We start from the raw sequence: 21,174 nt of genomic DNA on the forward strand, positions 1-21,174 counted from the left end.
TTAAAATATGAACCATATTTTCCTGTTTCTTTGTATGTCTAATTTTTTAAAAACTGTATACTATATGTTGTGGGTGATACAATATCGAGATTCTGGATAATTTTATCTTTCTCTAAAATAGTTCATTTTTGTGTTAGTAGGCCATTCAATTACCTTGAACTTGTGTAAGCTTGATTTTGTGCTTTATTAGGGAAGAATATTAGAAACCAAGTTGTTTCCCAAGCTCCTTTCACCTAGCAGGACTCAATCTCCAAATTATCCCCTCTGCAAATTTTTGTCAGGGCTTGGTTTTAGGCTTTGTTCATGGTGGGTCTAAGTAGAATAGGCCTTACTCTACCTAGGGTATGGTCCTTGATTCTAAAGTTTGTCCTTTCTGGTGTCTCAGCAGAAGCCTAAGATATTAACAAGGTGTTAATGAGGTCATACCACTCTGGCTGGGCCAGAACTCCAAGGGTCCTGCACTACCTGCTCTCTACTATATTTGTTCTGCTTTCTACCCCACAATAGTCTCTCTAATAAGTCTCTGGTAGCTTTGCCCTTTACATGTGCAGTCCATTCCGCAGCCAAGACTTGCTGGGGAGCCCCCTTTCACACAGCTCTCTTCTTTATAAATCAGTAAGAAAAAGGTAGCCCAGTAGTGGGCAAGAAACTTGAACAGGTGTGTCACAAAAAAAGGATGTCACTTAAAAAGATGTCATGGAAGTCACGACAATGGCACACAACTGCACAGTCATCAGCACGTCTAAATTTAAAAAGATTAACATTGCCAAGCGCTGGTAACGATGTGCAACAAGGAGAAATTTCATGTACTGCTGGTAGGACTATAAACTAATACAACTACTCTGGGGAAATTTGGCATCATCTATCAAAGCAGGCATACCCTATAACTAGCAATTCCATTCCTAGATAAATATCCAACAGAAATGTACATAGAGGTGCATCGAGAAACATATATGAGAATATCCATACACCACTGTTTATGACAGCCCAAATGTAGACATTCCAAATGTTCATCAAAAGCAGATTAGACAAATTTTTGTTTATTCATATGGAATATCACATCAGTGTGCTGGATTTCTTCCATTTGATCTTCCAAATCTCTCTACCCCTTTCTAGCATGCTATTTGGAAGCAAGGAGAAGGAACGGATGTCATAAGCATATAGATGAAATGGTTATTTTAAAGGAAATGAGATACTGAGACTGAAGAGAAAGTGAGGGATTAGATGTAGGAATAGCCATATATTTAATGACGAGATCTTCATCTTTATAAACCATGAATCAAGGATTCTAAGATTTTCATTCTTTATTTTTCTGTTTATTAGCATCAGTAATCATACCCAAATAAATGTGAAATTCATGGTGGTTAACAAAATCCAGGAAGAAAATCAATATTATTTATAACTATTTCATAAGGATCTTCCTTTTGCAGCAGTGACACAGGATAACGTTTTACCTAGGCCTTGAAGCTAAAAGTAAGAACAAGTAGACAATATTTATAATTTTAGTGAACTAAAAATACCTACAAGATATAAAGAAATAAAATGCTTACTTGGCTGACATGCACTGGTGTTAAAATTAAGTCCAGAACTCCAGACCAGCCAGCAAATACGCCAAGTGGTATGGCATATGCTAAAGCAATCATCAAAAATCTCAAATTGCTGTAAAAGAGGAGTAAAAGACAACATTATTACAAATTCAAAATCTAGAGTTTAAACTCTTACTCACAGAAAAGTAAGTCATTTTGAAATTGGAACACCAGAATCAGAAATAGAAAATATTTGTCAGTTTGTTAATAAATTCCTTAAATTTTTTATATTTATAAGAATAATCTTTTTGTTCATATTGTTTAAAAATTTCAATGTTTATTATACAGATGAATTACTAACATTATTTCCTAGAATGAGTAGGCAGATTCAGTTTTTTTAAAAAAAGCTCCTATTTGAAAGGATAAATTACTGTTTCTTCTGATGAACAAGGTGGAGGGAAAAAAAGATTAAAGGTGAATGGTTAAACAAACTGTGTGGGCTTCCCTGGTGGCACAGTGGTTGAGAGTCTGCCTGCCGATGCAGGGGACACGGGTTCGAGCCCTGGTCTGGGAGGATCCCACATGCCGCGGAGCGACTGGGCCCGTGAGCCACAATTGCTGAGCCTGCGCGTCTGGAGCCTGTGCTCCACAACAAGAGAGGCCGCGATGGTGAGAGGCCCGCGCACCACGATGAAGAGTGGCCCCCACTTGCTGCAACTGGAGAAAGCCCTCGCACAGAAACAAAGACCCAACACAGCCATAAATAAATAAATAAATAAAAATTAAAAAAAAAAAACTTATTAAAAAAAAAAAAGACTCCAAAAAAAAAAAAAAACAAACAAACTGTGTACATCCATACCATGGAATACTACTGAGCAGTAAAAAGGAATAACTACCAGTACACAAAACAACCTGGCTGACTCTCCAGAGAATTATGGTGGGTGAAAAAAGCTAACTCCAAAATTTTCTTTACTGTATGACGCAATTTATATAACGTTCTTGAGGTGACGTTATAGTAACCGGAAAGAGATTAGTGGTTGCCAGGGGTTAAGGAGTAGAGTGGGAGGGAAGTAGGTGTGGCTATAAAAGGGCAACAGGAGGGAGCCTTGTGATGATGGAAATATTCTATATCTTTACTATACCAATGTCAATTTTCTGGATGTGATATTGCACTGTAGTTTTCTAAGATGGTATCGTTAGAGGAAACTGAGTGAAGGGTCCATGTTATTTCTTCGTATTATTCTTTACAACTGCATGTGAATCTATAATTATCTCAAAATAAAGTTTAATTTTAAAATGTAATAAAAATTAGATACCATTAACAACAATTTTTTTAAAAATTTGAACTATAAAGTATCTAGGCATAAACGAGGAAGACCCAAGACCTCTATGGGTGGGAGGGGGTGAAACACATAAGGGCACAGAAGATGATTTAAATAAATGGAGACAGAGTCTATGCTGTCAATTCACCCCAAATTAATTCACGATTCAATGCAATCACAATTAAAATTCCAGTTGAATTTTTTTAGAAACTTATGAAATTTGCTCCAAAGTTCATATGGGAAAATAAAAGTCCTCAGAAAACTAACTCATCCTTTAAAAATACGAAAAAGGAAGCCCTTGTCCTGACAGATATTAAGACAAACTGCACATCCAGAGTAATAAAATTAGTATGTTATTGGCTCAAGAACAAAGAGAGCAACGAAGGAAAAAAGAGAGCTAAGACACAGAAACTCAATCTACAATAAAGGCGGCACTACAAAAATCACAGGGCTAAGGATTGTTTAGTGAATGGTACTAGTTCACTTTATGGAGGGAAAAAAGAAAACCCTGTATCATTAGTTAACACCATACACTAAGGTGGATTCTAGGTGGGATGAAAACCTAAATGTGAAAGAAAAAACCAGAAAGTTGATAAATAAGGAATTCATTGACAAAATCAGTAGACAGATAACAGAATGCGAATAGAAATTTGACTTTTTAAAATCAACAGGGAACTTATATCTAGAATATGTAGATCATTAAGGAAAAGAAACTACCACTGAGAAATCGGCAGAAGAGGAATTTACAGTAGATGGAAACCTAAATGGCAAACAACCACATGAGTCTCAAATTTATCAATAACCAGAAAATGCAAATTAAACAAAAGATATATTTCTTTATACCCATTAGACTAGTGAAAATTAGAAAGATGGATAATGCCAAGTTTGGTAAGGGAAATGGGCACTGTGGATGGAAGTATAGACAAGTGCGGGCATTTTTTTAGAGCAATTTGGCAATACTTGGCAAATTAAGCTTAAAATAGCTTATGACCCAGCAATCTTGTTGTGGGGTCTGTTTTCCAAAGAATTCTTAGGTCTATGGTGATGTGCAGGATGTCACTGCAGTGTTATTTGTGGTGACAATGAGTTGGAGGCAATCTGAGTACACAATGCAAGTGGGTATACAAAACGCAATGGTTTCATACCATGGAGTACAAAGAACTAGGTGTACACATAGCACAGGGATACATCTTGACAACAGAGCACTAATATCACAAAATGAGAGCTATCCAGATATCATGTGCCTCCTGATGGAAGAAGGTAGCATCACCCATGAAGTAGTCTTGTAAAATCAAAACCAAAACCTGAATCAGAACATAGCTCTAGCTAACAATTTATAGGAAATACAAAGGGCAGAGGAACTTGGCAAAGTACTACAAAGAGGCAATCAACAAAATCCAGATCTCGGAGATAAGAGAGCTGGTTCCTCAACAAATAAATTACAAGGGAAAGAGAGATGGAAAGGAAACCTACAGATTATAAGGCATTTGAGCCAACTGCAATGCGTGGACCTAATCTAGATTCTGATTCAAACAAATTGTTAAAAAAAAAAACAAAACTTATGACATTTATGAGACAATTGGAAATTGAAACACTGATTTGACAGTAGCAAACTACTGGTAAAACGTTTTTAGTGTGACAATGGTACCATATTTATGTTAAAAAAGAGTCCCTATCTTTTTAACATATACATATTGAAATGTTTATGGGTGAAATGATTTGTCATTTGGGATTTGCTTCATAATACAGGAAGGGGAGAAGTGGGTACAGTACAAATGAAACAATATTGGTCATAAATTGGTAATTGTTGATATTGGGTTATGGGGATACAGATGTTATACTATTCTACCTTTGTACTTCCAAAATGAAAAGTAATTTAAAAAAACCACATAGTGTTTAGTGAAAAAAAGTCAAACAGAATGAGATACATAATTGCCATCATTTAGATAAATTAAACACAGAGAGGCATACAAAACAATACAAATGTCACAAAACACAAAGAGATACACATCAAATGCATTTGAGAGGTATCCTAGGTAGGGGGAAGGTAATGGGAGTGAGAAATATAAATAAAAGAATGAATGAATAAATAAATGAATAAACATATTCATGTATCCTGTTCATGTATCCTGAAGTAAGGAACACGTTCAACTCAACCCTCCACTCTTGAAGTCTAAAAGGCAAAAACAACAACCACCATCATCAAACATTAAACTGATACATAAAGGGAGAAAAATGTTTACATTAGGTTACACAGGTTAAATGCATATTAAGTGATGGGAATCATATGGACAGTAAATAAATAATTGTGGTGGAAACTTTGGAGCATAACCACTGATTTTTTTTTTCTGCCCAGACAATGGAATTAGAATCAAGAGAAGCAGTTATTCTGATTAATCCAGGAAGTAATGATATCAGGAGTTCTTTGAAGGACCAGGGAAAATTACACAGGTAGGTTAGGGGACTGGAGCATGGCAGGCCCAGAGAACTCCCCTGGAAAGCCCAAAGTAGAAGCAGGCAATCCTGCACAGTAAACGAATGAATATGGGAAGAGACAAAGGAATGTTAGGCATTAGTGTAAAGGGATTTTAATAGAGAAGAAAGATCTTATACTCTATAGTTTGAACAGAGAATACAGATCTTGACTGTAGGGTAATCAGAAGCAAACACAGGGTATATTGTGGTCAAAGTGATCATTTTAAGTTGTTTTTTCCTTGTCAGAACAATCTTTTACATAACTCCTTACCTTAAAACCCTACAGTTACTCCACATTTCCCACAGAATAGTCCAAAATTATTAGTATGGCATAATCTGACCCTAACCTACTTCTCTAGCCTTACCTATTGCTCTCTAACCTCTAGCTCTGCATGGAGAAAAATTTAGTTAAATAGCATCTTAAAAAAAAAAAAAAGTATCATTTTAACTCTCATCTTACAAATATGTTCTACTGATCACAACTGAATTGAACTAATATTATTTTTTTGCCTATTATGTGGAAGGCAATTTACTAGCTGCTACAGAGATGTGGTTTTCAAAAACTTTTTACTGTACTCCAGAGTAAGAAATATTCTACCTACCAATATTCAGTATATAAATACTGAAACAAAAGTATCACAAAAATATGTATCATTACTATAGGAGATGCAATAATATTTTCTATTCTTTTTTATTCCATTCTACTTTTTTTAAACAAAAAAGGTGGTCAACCCTCTAAATTGGTTGGCTATGAATCAAAGTTTGAAAAACAATGTTACATAGCTATGCTGTCTAACATGGTAGCCACTAGTCAAATGTGGCTATTGAGCACTTGAAATGTGACTAGTGCAAGTAAAGAACTAATTTTTAATTTTACTTCATTTTAATTAATTAAAATCTAATTTAAAAACAGAAACAGTGAAAAGTATTTTTCCATTAAACACAACTTTATTTTTTTGGCAGAAGTACATTTCACTTTAACTGCTGCATTGGGTAAGATATTACTGTAGTGTGCACGTGGTAGCATATGTTGTTTCTAGTATTATAACCCGTCACTGATCTTCTTGGTGTCAATGAACTAACTCAGTTCTAATTATTTTTTACACACTGATATAACATTGTAATTTGCTTATGAATATTTTATGCAGGAAGAAAAATACGAGATGAAGTATGTCGCAAATTTCACAATGAATGGTAGATGCAACTTAATGCAGCAGAGTAAAATTGATGTCTGTTATGGAAAAAAATTTTTAGGATAATTAAGTGGATAATATTAAGGGACATGTTCAACAAATACACAATAAATTGTATAAGAAGTTTCTTCTTAAAGTCAAAAAAGAATCAAGAAGATTATTTGTCTGAAATCTAAATTAAATGTTCAACAAACATTTTTAAACAATTTTTAACAGATCTGAGCTTATACTTTTGGTCAGCTATAAAATGGTTTGGATTCCTGCACAAGAAGAAAAATATTTTTAGATGGAGAGATGGTAAAATAAATTGTTCTTTTAGCTATGGAAGTTTTGTTTAAAATTATGAAGAGAAAAAAATGTATTTTACAGAAGTGAAAGATCTTCAATTAAGGCCTAAACAATTGCCTATAGAATGTAAGACCTTTTAAATAACATCAAAGATGTATTGATTCAAAATTTGAAAAATTGCAGGTAGTTATTTTTAACTTTAGATAAATAGTGCAATATGGGAGACACTGCTCAATGAAAACTGTTTTAATTGTAAATTTAATGAAATCTAAATGCAGACCAAGTATTTCTAATGCAAATTTAGCATCTAAATTGAGATGTACTGTAAGTATAAAATACACACTGGATTTCAAAGATTTTCTATGAAGAAAAGAATGTAAACTATCTCATTAATAATTCTGAATACTGATTACATGTTGAAATAATACTTGAGATATATTGAGTTAAATAAAATATGCTATTAAAATTAATTTTACCTGTTTCTTTCTACTTTTTTTAAATAAGGCTACTAGAAGATTTAAAATTACACATGTGGCTCCCATTATAATCATGTCGGACATTATTAATATATAGGATACAAAGATAGTTCTTGACCGCAAGGAACTTACCACCTGGTGGGAGAGGATGACTAGAAAAGAAAGAACTAACTAGGGAGAGTTGTTGATGAATCAATAAAAACTCATCACAACTAACTGGAGAAAAAAATCCAAAACATAAGTTCTAGTGGCCCAATAGACCATCAGAAATGGTCTATATATCCAAAGAATCAAATTCAGTACTGGACCTTCAAGTATTTGAAGCCTTCAAGCGTAGAATTTAATCTAATTACCTTTAAGTTGTACCAATAAAAGTAAAATAAGAAATTAAGTTTCTCAAAGTATGATCCCACTGGAGGTTCAAGATGATTTTAGGTGATATGCAAATAAACATTATTTATTTTATTTGCTTTGTATTAAATAGCACTTGTTTATTTTAATGTGTATCAAGAAATACATAATGAATAAAAATAATCTGCATATTAGGAAAAATATAATAAACACATAAAACACATGATTTCACAGATACTATTATATGATGTTTCCCTATAAAAGAAAATTATTTAAACAAAAGGTTTGATTTTTAAAATATGGGTGGTATATAGAGAAGGCAAAATCTATAAAGGTTTTTGCTTTGGGCAATTTTAATTTTTTTATTTTATTTTTTGTTTGTTTCTATTTTATTTTATTTTTTTTTAACATCTTTATTGAAGTATAATTGCTTTACAATGCTGTGTTAGTTTCTGCTGTATAACAAAGTGAATCAGCTATACATATACATATATCCCCGTATCTCCTCCTTCTTGCATCTCCCTCCCACCCTCCCTATCCCACCCCTCTAGGGGGACACAAAGCACCGAGCTGATCTCCCTGTGCTATGCGGCTGCTTCCCACTAGCTATCTATTTTACATTTGGTACAGTATATATGTTAGTGCCACTCTTTCACTTCGTCCTAGCTTATCCTTCCCCCTCCCCATGTCCTCAAGTCCATTCTCTACAACTGCGTCTTTATTCCTGTCCTGGGCAATTTTTAAAGATAGATTTCTGATAGGAAATCTCTCTAAAATATTTAATCAATATTTTATCAATTATTTACAACCTGATTAGTAGGTTGTTGAAAAACTACTATCTTAAATTATCTTAGATAACTGTGGAATTATCTTCAAGGTGCTAGTCAAAACCACTATGTGATTTTAAGTATATTTACCTTAATAATCTACAAAAGCTCCGCCGATAGCTCAGTCGCTGGCTAGCTGCAGCAACACTGGGAGGAAGAGGAGGCCGCGGTGGGAAATAAGCTAGAGTTGCAGAAAATAGTAAGCAGACAACTCCAAACTCTGGAAAAAAAAAAAAAAGTAAAATGTTAATCAGACAACACAAAAAGTTCAATATCTCAAGTATCTATCTAACAAATATTCATTGCGCATCAATGAAGCTTTAGATATATAAAGATAAGCAAAATATAGTATTTGCCTAGCTAAAATAGCTCAGTATTGTGAGAAAAACTGATACATAAAAATATAACTTTCAGCAGGTAAGGAGTCATAAGGAAATAAGTATGGTAGACTTATGGTATAGTATACTACACAGAAAGAGGATTGAGGCAGTAAACAAATGTTACTCTGGAGAAAACACATTAAAAACCAACAGTACTATCTATAACAGAGATCTTTAAACAGGTCTAGGATGATTGTCTAATAAGCATGGTCCTAAGAAATAAAGAATATAATAGAAAATTGGTAAGAACAGAATAGGAGAAAGTTTGTTTGATCAATGACAGGATATTCTGATGTACTGTGTAGGACAGACTCAATTTATAGGCTACATGGGAAATCTGAACAAAACAGGAAAGCATCCAAAAAAGAAAGAAAGAAACCAGGAGACAGAGAGCAAAATTTAACAAACACAAGACTAGCTAATGTAGGTTATTAAACAATCAGAAGTAAAAAGAACACCTGAACCATCTTAGTTTGGCACCATTACAGAAGGAAAGGTTCCTAGGAGTCCTGATCATTCCCTCCAGAGTTCTCGCACATGGAAATTCCAGCTTTTAACTGTGCCCAATTTAGTAGAAAAGCATGACTCTAGTAGAAAAGTCAGGAAGCCTTGGAGTATAGACCTATCCATGCCATTAATTAACTTATAAATTGAATGAATCTCTTACTCTTTCTGGGCCAATAAAGGAAACTGATTAAGTGATTTCTAGAGATTCTTTCAGTAGGATAATTCTAATTCTAGGGCTATATTCTTAGCAAAAGGTACAATATTTCTATAAGACACTTAACCACAGATAATGTCTTTATTCTTTGACAATCTGAGGAACAACAAGAAGTAAATGAATTGCTTTAATTTACAGTCCTTTTAATTATTAGTAACAATGAATGAGCATCTTCCATATGCTTACTGGCCATTTGTATTTCTTCTGTGATTGCCTTGTTTGTATTCTTTGCCCATCTTACTACTGGCATTTTTGTAAACAGCTTCACTGAGATATAATTCACGTGACATATAATTCACACATTAAAGTGCATATTTCAATGAATTTTACAATCATCATCACAATTAAAAAATTTTTTCATCATCCCCCAAAGAAACTCTGTATCCATTACCCCACAAATTTCCTAGCCCCAGGCAACCATTGATCTGCTTTCAATCTCTATGGATTTGAGTACTATGGACATTTCTAATAAATGGAATCATATAATATGTAGTCTTTTGTGACTGGCTTCTTTCACTTAATGTTTTCAAGATTCACCCATGTTGGAGCAGTACTTTATTTTTTGCCAAATAATATTCCACTGAATGGATATACCACATTTTAAAATCCACTTAGTTAATAGACATTTAGATTGTTTCTACTTTGGGGCTATTATGAATAATGCTACTACAAATATTTGTGTGCAAATTTCTGCATGGATGTATGTTTTCATCTCACTTAGGCATATACCCAGAAATGGAATTGGTGGGTCATATGGTAATTTATGTTTAACATTTTGAGAAACTGCCAACCTGTTTCCAAAGAGGCTGTACCATTTTATATTACTACCAGCAATGTATGAGGGTTCCAATTTCTCCACTTTCTCATCAACACTTGTTATTTTCCATTTTATTGATTATAGTCACCCTACTGGGTTGAAGTTTAACTCATTATGGTTTTGATTTGCATTTCCCTAATGACTAATGACAATGAGCAACTTTTCATATGCTTCTTGGCCATTTGTGTATCTTCTTTGAAGAAATCTCTATTCGAGTCCTTTGCCCATCTTTTAATTGAATTGTTTGTCTTTTTGTTGTTGAATTGTAAGAATTTAAAAAAATATTCTGGATACAAGTTCCTTACCAGATATATGATTTGCAATTATTTTCTCCCATTCTATGGGTTGTCTTTTCACTTTGTTGATGGTGTATTTTGAAGCACAAGATTTTGAGATAATGAAATCCTATTTTTCTGTTTTTTCTTTTGCCATTTGTGCTCTCAGTGTCCTTTATAAAAAGGCTTCGCCTAACCCAAGGTCATGAAGGTTTACTCCTATGTTTTCTTCTAAGAGTTTATATAGTTTTAGTTCTCACATTTAGGTTTATGACCTATTTTGAATTAATTTTTATGTATGGGGTAAGGAAGGGATTCAAATTGATTGTTTTGCATGTGCATATCCAGTTATTCCAATACCACTTGTTGAAAAGACATTCTTTCCCCATTGAATTGTCTTGTCACTGTTGTCAAAAGTCAATTGACTATAAATGTAATGGTTTATTTTTTGGAATCTCACTTTTGTTGATTTATATGTCTATCATGACAGTACCATGCTGTCTTGACCAGTGTAGCTTTGTAGTAAGTTTTGAAACTGGAAATTGTGAGTTCTCCAACTTTGTTCCTTTTCAAGGTTGTTTTGGTTATTCTGAGTCCCTTGCATTTCCATATAGATTTTAAGATCAGCTTGCCAATTTCTGCAACAAAGGCAGCTGAATATTAATTGAGATTGCACTGAATTTGTAGATAAATATAGAGAGTATTATCACCTTCACAATATTAAAACTTCTAACACATGAACAGGATGTCTTTCCATGTCTTTAGGACTTCTTTAGTTTCTTTCAATAGTGCTCTATAGTCTTCAGAGTGCAAGTTTTACACTTATATTGTTAAATTTATTCCTAAATATTTTATTCTTTTTGAGGCTATTGCGAATGAACTGTTTTCCTAATTACATGTTTGGATTGTTCATTGCAAATGTGTAAAATACACTTGATTTTTATATATTAATCTTGTACCCTAAAACTTGTTTTTTTAGATCTAATAGTTTTTTTCTGGCTTACAGAGGATTTTCTGTATTCAAGATCACGTCATTTTCAATAGAGATAGCTTTACTTCCTTCTTTCTGATATAGATGCCTTTTACTTATTTTTCTTACTCAGTCATCCTGGTTAGAATCTCCAGCACAATGTTAAGTAGACATGGCAAGAGTGGACACCCTTGTCTTGTTCCTGATCTCAGGAGGGGATGCATTCAGTATTTCACCATTAAATATGATCTTATCTATGGGTTTTTTTGTAGATGCCCTAATATTATTAGGTTGAGGGAGCTCCTATTTCTAATTTGTTGGGTGTTTTTATCTTGAAAGGGTGCTGGATTTCCCAAATGCTTTTGTTTTTCATCTATTAAGATGATCACATAGTTTTTCTCTTTTATTCTATTGATTTAATATATTACATTAGCTGAATTTTGAATGTGAAACCAAATTGCATTCCAGGAATAAATCCCATTTGCTGGTGGTGTATAAGCCTTATTATGTTACTGGATTTGGTTTGCTAGTATTTTGTTGAGGACCTGTGGGCCTATATATATTGGTCAAAAGTTTACTTATGATGTCTTTGTCTGAAATAATTTTAGTTTAAGAGTCATTAATCTCTTAAGATCATGATTCTAAGCAAAATATTTTTTAATGGAATGAAGGGTCATGAGAGATTATCTCAGGGAGGCAAACTGGAAAATACAAAAGCACTGAAGCAATAGCTGGAAGCTTTGAGTAGGGGTTTCTGCTTGACTGCATGGGAACCATAAGGCAGAGGATGTAGAGCATTAATACATGACGAATAATGCCTAAAATCCAGTCATTTAAAAGATATAATGATTGCTTAAGCTTTCAATAAAAAGAATGATATAACCAAAATAAAGTTTAAAATTTATGTTTTACCTACTTTCAGTTTTATTTACTTATTTACTTTTACATTTCAACTTCTTTCTTTAAAAGGAGTGAGCTGTCGAGCAGAAGTAAGAAGAACTACAATCCTGCAGCCTGTGGAACAAAAACCACATTCACAGAAAGACAGACAAGATGAAAAGGTAGAGGGCTATGTACGAGATGAAGGAACAAGATAAAACCCCAGAAAAACAACTAAATGAAGTGGAGATAGGCAACCTTCCAGAAAAAGAATTCAGAATAATGATAGTGAAGATGATCCAGGACCTCAGAAGAAGAATTAAAGAACAAACAAACAGAGATGAACAATACAATAACTGAAATGAAAATTACACTAGAAGGAATCAATAGAGTAACTGAGGCAGAAGAACAGATAAGTGACCTGGAAGACAGAATGGTGGAATTCACTGCTGCGGAACAGAATAAAGAAAAAAGAATGAAAAGAAATGAAGACAGCCTAAGAGACATCTGGGACAACGTTAAACGCAACAACATTCGGCTTATAGGGGTCCCAGAAGGAGAAGACAGAGAGAAAGGACCTGAGAAAATACTTGAAGAGATAATAGTCGAAAACTTCCCTAACATGGGAAAGGAAATAGCCACTCAAGTCCAGGAAGCGCAGAGAGTCCCATACAGGATAAACCCAAGGAGATACACACCGAGACACACAGTAATCAAACTGGCAAAAGTTAAAGACAAAGAAAAATGATTGAAAGCAGCAAGGGCAAAAATGACAAATAACATACAAGGGAACTCCCATAGATTAACAGCTGATTTCTCAGCAGAAACTCTACAAACCAGAAGAGAGTGGCATGATATACTTTAAGTGATGAAAGGGAAGAACCAACAACCAAGATTACTCTACCCAGCAAGGATCTCATTCAGATTTGATGGAGAAATCAAAAGCTTTACAGACAAGCAAAAGCTAAGAGACTTCAGCACCACCAAACCAGCTCTACAACAAATGCTAAAGGAACTTCTCTAAGTGGGAAACACAGGAGAAGAAAAGGACCTACAAAAACAAACCCAAAACAATTAAGAAAATGGTAATAGGAACATACATATCAATAATTACCTTAAACATGAATGGATTAAATGCTCCAACCAAAAGACACAGGCTTGCTGAATGGATACAAAAACAAGACCCATATATATGCTGTCTACAAGAGACCCACTTTAGACCTAGGGACACATACAGACTGAAAGTGAGGGGATGGAAAAAGATATTCCATGCAAATGGAAATCAAAAGAAAGCTGGAGTAGCAATACTCATATCAGATAAAATAGACTTTAAAATAAAGAATGTTACAAGAGACAAGGAAGGACACTCCATAATGATCAAGGGATCAATCCAAGAAGAAGATATAACTATTATAAATATGTATGCACCCAACATAGGAGCACCTCAATACATAAGGCAACTGCTAACAGCTATAAAAGAGGAAATCGAAAGTAACACAATAATAGTGGGGGACTTTAACACCTCACTTACACCAATGGACAGATCATCCAAACAGAAAATTAATAAGAAAACACAAGCTTTAAATGACACAATAGACCACATAGATTTAATTGATATTTATAGGACATTCCATCCAAAAACAGCAGATTACACTTTCTTCTCAAGTGTGCATGGAACATTCTCCAGGATAGATCACATCTTGGGTCACAAATAAAGCCTCAGTAAATTTAAGAAAACAGAAATCATATCAAGCATCTTTTCTGACCACAACACTATGATATTAGAAATGAAATGTAAAAAACACAAAACACATGGAGGCTAAACAATATGTTACTAAATAACCAAGAGATCACTGAAGAAATCAAAGAGGAAATCAAAAAATACCTAGAGACAAATGACAATGAAAACACGACGATCCAAAACTTATGGGATGCAGCAAAAGCAGTTCTAAAAGGAAAGTTTATAGCTATACAAGCCTACCTCAAGAAACAAGAAAAATCTCAAATAAACAATTTAACCTTACACCTAAAGGAACTAGAGAAAGAAGAACAAACAAAACCCAAAGTTAGCAGAAGGAAAGAAATCATAAAGATCAGAGCAGAAATAAATGAAATAAAAACAAAGAAAACAATAGCAAAGCTCAATAAAACTAAAAGCTGGTTCTTTGAGAAGATAAACAAAATTGATAAACCATTAGCCAGACTCATCACGAAAAAGAGGGAGAGGACTCAAATCAATAAAATTAGAAATGAAAAAGGAGAAGTTACAACAGACACCACAGAAATACAAAGCATCCTAAGAGACTACTACAAGCAACTCTATGCCAATAAATGGACAACCTGGAAGAAATGGACAAATTCTTAGAATGGTATAACCTTCCAAGACTAAACAAGGAAGAAGTAGAAAATATGAACAGACCAATCACAAGTAGTGAAATTGCAACTGTGATTAGAAATCCTCCAACAAACAAAAGTCCAGGACCAGATGGCTTCACAGTTGAATTCTATCAAACATTTAGAGAAGAGCTAACACCCATCCTTCTCAAACTCTTCCAAAAAATTGCAGAGGAAGGACCATTCCCAAACTCATTGCATGAGGCCACCATCACCCTGATACCAAAACCAAAGATACTACAAAAAAAGAAAATTACAGACCAATATCATTGATGAATATAGATGCAAAAATCCTCAACAAAATGCTAGCAAACAGAATCCAACAACACATTAAAAGGATCATACACCATGATCAAGTGGGATTATCCCAGGGATGCAAGGATTCTTCAATATATGCAAATCAATGCAATACACCATATTAACAAATTGAAGAATAAAAACCATATGATCATCTCAATAGATGCAAAAAAAGCTTTTGACAAAATTCAACACCCATTTATGATAAAAAATCTCCAGAAAGTGGGCACAGAGGGAACCTACTTCAACATAGTAAAGGCCATATATGACAAACCCACAGCAAACATCATTCTCAATGGTGAAAAACTGAAAACATTTCCTCTAAGATCAGGAACAAGACAAGGATGTCCACTCTCACCACTATTATTCAACATAGTTTTGGAAGTCCTAGCCACGGCAATCAGGGAAGAAAAAGAAATAAAAGGAATACAAATTGGAAAAGAAGAAGTCAAACTGTCACTGTTTGCAGATGACATGATACTATACATAGAGAATCCTAAAGATGCCACCAGAAAACTACTAGAGCTAATCAATGTATTTGGTGGAGTCACAGGATACAAAATTAATGCACAGAAAATCTCTTGCATTCCTATACACTAATGATGAAAAATCTGAAAGAGAAATTAAGGAAACACTCCCATTTACTATTGCAGCAAAAAGAATAAAATACCTAGGAATAAACCTACCTAGGGAGACAAAAGACCTGTATGCAGAAAACTATAAGACACTGATGAAAGAAATTAGAGATGATACCAACAGATGGAGAGGTACACCATGTTCTTGGATTGGAAGAATCAATATCGTGAAAATGACTATACTACCCAAAGTAATCTACAGATTCAATGCAATCCCTATCAAATTACCAATGGCATTTTTCACAGAACTAGAACAACAAATCTTAAAATATGTATGGAGACACAAAAGACCCCGAATAGCCAAAGCAGTCTTGAGGGAAAAAAACGGAGCTGGAGGAATCAGACTCCCTGACTTCAGACTATACTACAAAGCTACAGTAATCAAGACAATATGGTACTGGCACAAAAACAGAAAAATAGATCAATGGAACAAGATAGAAAGCCCAGAGATAAACCCACGCACCTATGGTCAACTAATCTATGACAAAGGAGGCAAGGATATACAATGGAGAAAAGACAGCCTCTTCAATAAGTGGTGTTGCGAAAACTGGACAGCTACATGTAAAAGAATGAAATTAGAACACTCCCTAACACCATACACAAAAATAAACTCAAAATGGATTAGAGACCTAAATGTAAGACCGGAAACTATAAAACTCTTAGAGGAAAACACAGGAAGAACACTCTTTGACATAAATCACAGCAAGATCTTTTTTGACCCACCTCCTAGAGTAATGGAAAGAAAAACAAAAATAAACAAATGGGACCTAATGAAACTTAAAAGCTTTTGCACAGCAAAGGAAACCATAAACAAGACGAACAGACAACCCTCAGAATGGGAGAAAATATTTGCAAACAAATCAACGGACAAAGGATTAATCTCCAAAATTTATAAACAGCTTATGCAGCTCAATATTAAAAAAACAAACAACCCAATCCAAAAATGGGCAGAAGACCTAAATAGACATTTCTCCAAAGAAGACATACAGATGGCCAAGAGGCACATGAAAAGCTGCTCAACGTTGCTAATTATTAGAGAAATGCAAATCAAAACTACAATGAGGTATCACCTCACACCAGTTAGAATGGGCATCATCAGAAAATCTACAAACAACAAATGCTGGAGAGGGTGTGGAGAAAAGGGAACCCTCTTGCACTGTTGGTGGGAATGTAAATTGATACAGCCACTACGGAGAACAGGATGGAGGTTCCTTAAAAACTAAAAATAGTTTTTAAACCATATGACCCAGCAATCCTACTACTGGGCATATACCCAAAAAAACCATAATTCAAAAAGACACATGCACCCCAATGTTCATTGCAGCACTAGTTACAATAGCCAGGTCATGGAAGCAACCTAAATGTCCATCGACAGACGAATGGATAAAGAAGATGTGGTACATATATACAATGGAATATTGCTCAGCCATAAAGAGGAACGAAATTGGGTGATTTGTAGAGACATGGATGGATCTAGAGACTGTCATACAGAGTGAAGTCAGTCAGAAAGAGAAAAACAAATATCATATATTAACGCATATATGTGGAACCTAGAAAAATGGTACAGAAGAACCGGTTTGCAGGGCAGAAATAGAGACACAGATGTAGAGAACAAACGTATGGACACCAAGGGGGGAAAGCAGCGGGGGGTGGGGTGGTGGTGTGATGAATTGGGCGATTGAGATTGACATGTATACACTGATGTGTATAAAATGGATGACTAATAAGAACCTGCTGTATAAAAAAATAAATAAAATTAAATTTTAAAAAAAGTCATGCCTTTTACTATATAATAAAGTGGGAGACTGAAGAGTAATGTAAGCAGAAAATACGAAATTTCCTGGGCATTCTGCAATAACATTGGATCCCCCAAAAAAAAAAAAAAAGGTGTGAGCTGTCTACAGGGGGGTTAAATGCTTTATTTACTGCCACCGCCTCTAATTTCACTTTTATTCCCTCTGAATCCTACTGGGTTGGCCAAAATGTTCGTTTGGGTTTCTCCATGTTCTGGAAAAACCCGAACGAACTTTCTGGCCAGCCCAATGTTTTGAAATGTAAATTCCATTATATAACTCTCTAGTGTAAAATTCTCCAGAGTGTGGCCTTTGCCTACAACATGATGAACTTCAAACCCTTTACTTCTGCTTAGAAGGCTTGCGTGGTATGGCTTACCTCTCTGGCTTCATCTCTCACCACTCTCACCAGATCTAAGCCACTCTGGGTTTTCAGTTGCTTGAATGCAGCAGGCTCTCCCCGCCGTTACTGGGCTTCTCCTCCATGGTTCTCTCTGTCTTTCTAATGTATTCTTCCTTGTTCCCATTATAGTTAGCTAACTCTCTTTCTTCCGTCAGGTTCCAAATTAGATGCTGCAACTCTAGGAAGCTCTACTTGACCACCAAAATCTGGTTAGGTGCTTCTCCTCTGAGCTCTCAAAGCAACTGTAGGTCTTTGGTTATCGCCCTTACCACCCTGTTTTACAACTGTCTGTCTGTATCCTTTGGGACACTGTAAGTTCTGTCTGGTCAGGAACCATGTTCACTTCAGTGCCTAGCACACTGACAGATACATAGGAGTTCAAAATATATTTGTTAAATTAATAAGTAAATACATGAACTAATACGAAGTTCATCATAATCTGGTCCTTTATCTTTCCAGTCTCATTTTCTGCCACTTGCTACCTATACCCAAACACATATTTACACTACTCTAGTCATAGCAAATTACATGCAGTTCCCTGGACATACTGAGCTCTCTCACACCTTCTCTGCTTTCTCAGTTGCTGTTCCTTCTATAAGGAATACCTTAACCCGCTTGAACATTCAGTGAACTCCTATGAAATTCTTAGTTTTAATTATCACATTCCTAGTGAAGCCTTCCCTGACTCCTCAACTTCTCCCCAAAGCCAGGTCAATTAGGCCTTCTAAGCTGTGTATATCCTTATTTGTATTATAATGATCTCATCAGTGATCTTACCAAATCCCAGTGCTTAGCTGGGATTGATATATAGTAAACACTTATAAAAAGTTTTCTGAATGCAGAAGGAAATAATAAGCAGGCACATGGGGAGAGGGGATATATTTAAGGAGATCTAAGAGTGGACTAGGGCTTGACTCTAGAAATAAAGAGAAAGGACCCAGGAGAATATTTTGAAAAGATCAACACCCCTTATTAATAGACTAAACATACAGAGAGTAGGAAATGAAAAGGATAAATCATGGGTGATATAGGTTTATAAGGTTAGAGAACATGGCCAATAACAGGGAAACTGCAAGGGAGAAAATGGGCTTAACACCTACCAACAGATGCTTAACAAATATTTATCGTGGATCATGATGTTCAGTTTTTTATACTGATATCTAGAAAAGACACCAGACAATGTGTTATACAGTGCTTAACTGTAAATGGACGGGAAGAGCGAAGTTAAGAAATAACCTTACATGTAGCAATAATACATTTTAAACTTAATAACTTCCAAGAAAGGGTCAGTTTTAAATAGGCATCTCCATATTAAATGAAAGGAAAGCACATATATGAATATGTATGGATTAGTCCTCTATTTCATAAGAAGTGATCTGGTATACAAAAAGTAGAGTGAAGATGATGGGGATAAAAGACAAAATATAACAGGAAGAAAATAAACTTTAAAATACCTGCATATAATACAGTCTCTATGCGATCTTTAATGTGGGCCCTGCTATTCTCTGAAGCAAGAAGAGGCGCCGTCCCATTGGGAGCTGGAACAACAAGTGGTCCAACTAAAAATGCACATGCTCCCCCAAGATAACTGAGCATTGATGCAATAGCTGTGGCAGTGGCCCGCTCGTCTGCAGAGAACCACGTTGTGGAGAGGAATGGAGCTGCGTTCATTACAGTCGGACCTGCCAATCCATTTAACAGCTGTCCTGCATGGATTAGTCTGCAATCAAACAAATTAAAAGGCTGTGAGGTAGCTGAGACAGAAATCTTCTAGACAAAAAGAAGTTAGCCACACTGCAGTTAACTATGGCAATAAGAATACATATCTGTAAAGACTATGACACACCTGAAACGTAAAGTATGGTGACTCTCTGTGAGGGAGATAAAATACAGCAATAGTCACCCCTTATTCATTTCACAAATATTTACCAAAGCCTCTGATTTGTGTCACATTCCAAACTAAATACTTCCAATAACTTGTTTCATTTGTTATCACAACACTATGTGCAAGCTATTATTATCCTCATTTATTGAGATATGAAAGCTTTGGCTTAGAAAGATAAAGAAACTTGCCCAAGTGCTAACAGGCAAGCTAAGATTTAGACCCAGGTCTGACTCCCAAATCCATACTCTATTAGACTGCCACTCACAGAGACCTAGTAAGTGCCGCCAGCCCTACAATAACACAGTTAGTTGAGCTCAACATTTCACACCTACTCTGTGCCAGGTGATGGAAATACAAAAAAGAAAGTAATCATTATAGAATCTTCTAATGGAAGAGGAATCAGAGGATCTTGTCTGCACCTAACTAGTTGAATGGCCCTGGGTAATATGTCTTTGTAGGATTCCATTCCTTCTCCTGTAAAATGATGAGATTAGTTTAAATTGAATATTCATGCCTTGAGCATTTGTTAGGTTAAGGTACTATAATCACAGATCACTGGGTCCCTTCCAGTCCCAATTCTCTGACCATGACTTTAATTGTAAGGGTTAGTGAAAAGTAGTTTCTTGCTTCCATTCCAGTTGTTCTCTTGCTCATCCTTCCTCACTATTCTATTCAGTGCTCTATCCTGTTCCCTGCTGAACACGGAACGTGAAAACCCTTTTCCCACATTTCTTCCTCCACCCGCAAAATATACATTCACATTCAAGAGTAGCCTTGAAGGAGAAAAGAAGCCAGAAGTCCAAAAAGCACAGAGAAGAATGGGAAGCGAGTCAACCTCTTCTGCCTTGAAGGTAGAGGAAAGGGAAGGAACAGTGTATGTGACATACACATGATACTAACTACTTTTTCTTTCTGTTCCTTTTGCTTTTCAGTCACCATGTGGGTGCCAAATCCTCTTTTTAACAAGTACCACCTTAATCTACTTAGAAAAAGTTTTTCGAATGTAGAAGGAAATAATAAACAGGCATGTGAGGAGACGTAGGGCCCTAATGTAGAAGCATAAGTGAGTGGGAAGTGAAATATGTGAATTACGTCTGCTCAAATCTTTGTAAATGTTGGAAAAGTTATTCGAAGGCAAAATGGCTTCAAGCATCGTTAATGTTACTAAATTAAGAAAACCAAAGACATTTAAAATTTTTCTTGTGTAAGGGGAATTATTTTCTAGATGACAAAGCACAATTAAACTGCTTATAAACCAAATACCTCC

At 35.1% G+C, this 21,174-nt stretch overlaps 1 protein-coding gene across 1 annotated transcript in view; it reads right to left on the minus strand.

Annotated features, from left to right (window-relative positions):
• The window catches only part of SLC49A4 (solute carrier family 49 member 4), a 94,537-nt gene that overhangs the window by 45,710 nt on the left and 27,653 nt on the right, over nt 1-21,174 (minus strand). Inside the window, exons 3-5 of the mRNA XM_059920985.1 lie at nt 19,477-19,742; nt 8,549-8,678; nt 1,551-1,659 (exon numbers count right to left, since the gene is read on the minus strand). Of these exons, the coding sequence (XP_059776968.1) occupies nt 1,551-1,659; nt 8,549-8,678; nt 19,477-19,742 (505 nt within the window). The remainder of the gene's footprint in view (nt 1-1,550; nt 1,660-8,548; nt 8,679-19,476; nt 19,743-21,174) is intronic.

Source organism: Balaenoptera ricei, chromosome 4 (assembly GCF_028023285.1).
Source record: "Balaenoptera ricei isolate mBalRic1 chromosome 4, mBalRic1.hap2, whole genome shotgun sequence".
Lineage (NCBI taxonomy): Eukaryota > Metazoa > Chordata > Mammalia > Artiodactyla > Balaenopteridae > Balaenoptera > Balaenoptera ricei.